Source organism: Meleagris gallopavo, chromosome 5, assembly GCF_000146605.3.
Source record: "Meleagris gallopavo isolate NT-WF06-2002-E0010 breed Aviagen turkey brand Nicholas breeding stock chromosome 5, Turkey_5.1, whole genome shotgun sequence".
Lineage (NCBI taxonomy): Eukaryota > Metazoa > Chordata > Aves > Galliformes > Phasianidae > Meleagris > Meleagris gallopavo.
The window spans coordinates 5,121,254-5,124,865 of NC_015015.2; the positions used below are offsets into that span (position 1 = coordinate 5,121,254).

General features: G+C 37.4%; 1 protein-coding gene across 1 annotated transcript; it reads right to left on the reverse strand.

Moving 5' to 3' along the window:
* Positions 1-830: 830 nt before the first annotated feature.
* LOC104910956 (mitotic checkpoint serine/threonine-protein kinase BUB1 beta-like) lies at positions 831-3,409 on the reverse strand. Its single transcript, XM_010710841.2, has 3 exons — positions 3,295-3,409; positions 1,317-1,543; positions 831-1,042 (listed from the first exon to the last, which is right to left on the reverse strand). Coding segments are annotated over exons 1-3 (426 nt in total). The 5' UTR covers positions 3,297-3,409; the 3' UTR covers positions 831-845.
* Between the last annotated feature and the right edge of the window lie 203 nt (positions 3,410-3,612).

The window sequence follows — 3,612 nt, forward strand, 5'->3', positions numbered from 1 at the left end:
TAACAGGAGATTTTAGTTATACTGCAACTGTTAACAACACATGCAAGTACTTACACAGCTTAGATCAAATACAGAATATTCTGCATTTCATCATTTAAAAACATTTATTCCAAAGGTATTAGAAGAACTGTGGTGGGGAGAGGGAGGGAAACTGTGAGAGGAGATATCTTATTAGCCCAATGGACATAATTAAGTAAAGGAAAACTTTTAAAGTAATAAACTTTTACTTGCTATTTGCAACTAGAAAAAAAATGGCATTTAAGAACTGCTGCCAACAGCTTGGTGTGGGTGGTGGGTATTTTTGTTTGATTTCATTGAATTGATAACATGCTAGTTTTAGTTCTTGCTGAACAGTGCTTACACAGCATCAAGGTCTGTTTCTCATGCTGCCCTGCCAGGGGCAAAGCAAGCTGGGAAAGGACACAGCTGGAACAGCTGATCCAAACTTAAAGCAACATTCTTTTCTATTTGATGTTGTACTCAGCAAGAAAAGCTGGGAGAAAGAAGGATAATGGGGGAGGGGGAGACAGAGTTGCAGCATCTGACTTCCCAAGTGACTGTTTGACATGATGAAACTTTGCTTTCCTGGAAACAGCTAGACATCTTCCTGTCACAGGGAAACAGTGACTGCATTCTTTATTTTGCTTTATCTACCTAGCTGTCCTCATCACAACCCACTCTGCTTAAAAAGCACTGTCTAGGTAGACTACAAGACCTGAAGCCTTTGATTTACAGCCCTATTCTGAAAGGGCATTTAAACATTTATCTGAATGTTCATTTGCTGTGTGACACTTGGTGTATGTGTACAACAGATTGAAATATCCTTTCACAAACAGGAAAACATATTAACCAAGAAAAAAAAATATACTGCTCCTCTGGTATTTTGAAACAGTATTTGTAGAAATGCAGCTAAATGAGGAGGACAATACCTGCTCATGTAATTGTTGCTGTTTGTGGTTTTCTTTCTCCTTTAATTTCCTCTCCAGTTCCTCAATTTTCTTTCGTATTTCTTCCTTTTTCTGTGCTATGGTCTGTATCTCCTCTAAGGAAGAAAAGCTTGTAAGGCACAACATATATTTCACGTTCAGGCTAAAGCCTGAATTCTTTAAAAAGAAGCTAAACTTCTGGTCTGCTTTTCCCAGTTCCTGAGTTATATGTTAGTTACATTACTTTCAGTATACTTCAGACTAGCTAAATAATTACTACAGAAGAAAAAAGCAGCTGCAATAATTGATACTGTCGTACAGTGACAAAAAGTAAGTGCAGTTTTATGATTTCATCTCAGAAAGATGAAGTCCTTCCATTTTGAAGCATACCTTCAGCTTTCTGTTTTGCTTTTTTTCTGTAGGCTTCAGCTCGAATCTCTTCAAAAGAGAATTCTTCCACTCCAGCATAAACTTTGTCTTTACAATACATCACTACCTCTTTCTTCTCCTGGGTATCCTGATGGTGATTCTGCACCCGTCGTAGAGGATCCTCTTCCTTCTCAGGCTTGCGAGCACTTAAAACATGGTTTATGCTGGGTTCAATCTTGCAGGGAGTCCTGAAGAAAAACAAAACAAAACAAGCAGTTATTGCTTGGTTTATACATGCTTCACTGAAACACAGTAGAGACAGTACAGGTGAGAAAATAGCTGGTTTCAGAATCCAGCTGCACAAATCTAAAGACATTCTTTTGAGAGACAAACGAGGAAAGTGGAATGATAGCACATAGAAAGGAATATAAGTCAGAGTGGTGTAATCAAGGAAAAAAAGAAGCGTTGTTAAGTGCCACTCAAGAGCAAATGAAATTCTCATGTTACTCTGAATCACTGTGCATTCTGGATTGATGTTTTTACTTTCGCTCCATCAATTCATGTGACCACATATACAAGTCCCTAATCATCCTACTAAACAGTTTACCTGACTGAAAAAGAAAAAAAAAATATATATATATATATACACACACACACACACATGCTCAAAGAAACAGCAGGACTTGAAATGTCTTGAGTTTAATTGAGCTTATCATTTTAGATTAAGATAAAATAATTAAGAAAAAATAAGCAGCAAATTCTCAGTGAGAATGCTCTGCATACCAAATGACAAAAAAAAATTTCTTGTTACAAAAATTAGAGTCTATGTAGTGGAAGGAGCCAATAACATTCACTTCCTTATACTGCCATTTTTTTCTGGAAGTGCTACTTGCTAATTTTCAGGAGAGGGATCAATTTGTACAAACTTGCAGTTAATAATCCAGATGTCTCCAGCAATTATCTTTTCTTCAGTAAATGATGATAAGAGAAAATGATCTAAAGAACATGTCTGGAAATACTTCCTTAAAAAAAAAAAGTATCTATATTTCGTATATATACATATGCTACCTTCTGTTAATAAGTATTTATCTAAGAGAGCTCAGTATGTCAAGAAATCTAATTCTCTCTCCTAGAAGCCAGCAACGTCACCAAAATAGTCTTACTGGTTGGAAAATATTCTGTTTAAGCTTTCTTAAGACACGGTATGCCCTTAAGTTATGCTATGCCCTTGGTCAGAGCTACTCTGCAGCCCACATGCAAAATCCACAGGAAAGATCTATGCTGATAGACACCTTTCAACATTCTTAGATTTTATATACTTCAAAACCAAGGAAGCAGTACATAACATCAAACATTCTTTTCTACTCGTCTCTTTTTACAGAGCAAAATATGCTTTTATGGCCATCATTAGGCAGCAGAAGAAAGGTAAGCAGCTTTGCAAAATAAAGTATTTTCCTCTGCTATAAGAAAATAGAGCAACCCCATCTCCTGGGATTGACCAGCATTTCAGTGAGCACTGTGTGAACAAGAAGGTAATTTCAGGCAAAGCGTACTCCTCCACAACCTACGCAACAATGTTGTCATGGAAACTTTGATAGCTAGTTTCAAAATAAAACTCCAGATAGATGGAGCACAGAGTCCCCTAAACAGAGGAAAGTGGCAACCATAAGCCTGTGTCAATTTGGAGCTGCTTTCACTGAGAAGAGCATCCTGAGACAGGTAACTGTGGTATTCTGTCAATGCACTGAATTAAACTAACAAACTCTTTAGCATGTATAAATGTAATATTAGCTCCTACATAATGAACAGTAAAATATTTCTCATGTCCTGATGCACCTTTCACTGAAGCCTTTGCCATCAAGCTGTAATATTAAGAGCTTCTAGGTTGAAACCCTAATTCCCTTAGAGCTAGAAGCTTGTTTATTTGACAAAGACTCAGAGTAGCACAAAGCAGCTTTGATAGTTTCCGCGCATTTCTCATTTCAAACTGAACACTCACATGACTTGCTGCTGAGCTGACTCTTCCACATATGGGGTGAAATCGGGCACTGGACAGGGCACTGCTACACCAGAATTTGCACTGTTGCGAGGACGCTGAGAACAGAGAAGTAGACATTAGCAGCCTAAAGATTCATTTTCAGACTCTACTTTCTCTTAATAACAGAATCCCCTTTTTTCCCAGCTTTTGACTCATTTGTCAGCTGTGTTACAAAATGTTTAACCTCCCTCAAGATGCATATTTACAACATATCCACTGTTGTGATACATAAACAGTTACAGCATAACATAATCAGCTGGCTGGGTACTAGCATTAAAA

Excerpts from the sequence above, each read along its gene's own strand:
- LOC104910956 (XM_010710841.2), bottom strand. Across the intron at positions 1,043-1,316 it reads AGCAAAACAGAAAGCTGAAG|AGGAGATACAGACCATAGCA; the intron begins GTATGCTTCAAA and ends TTTCTTCCTTAG.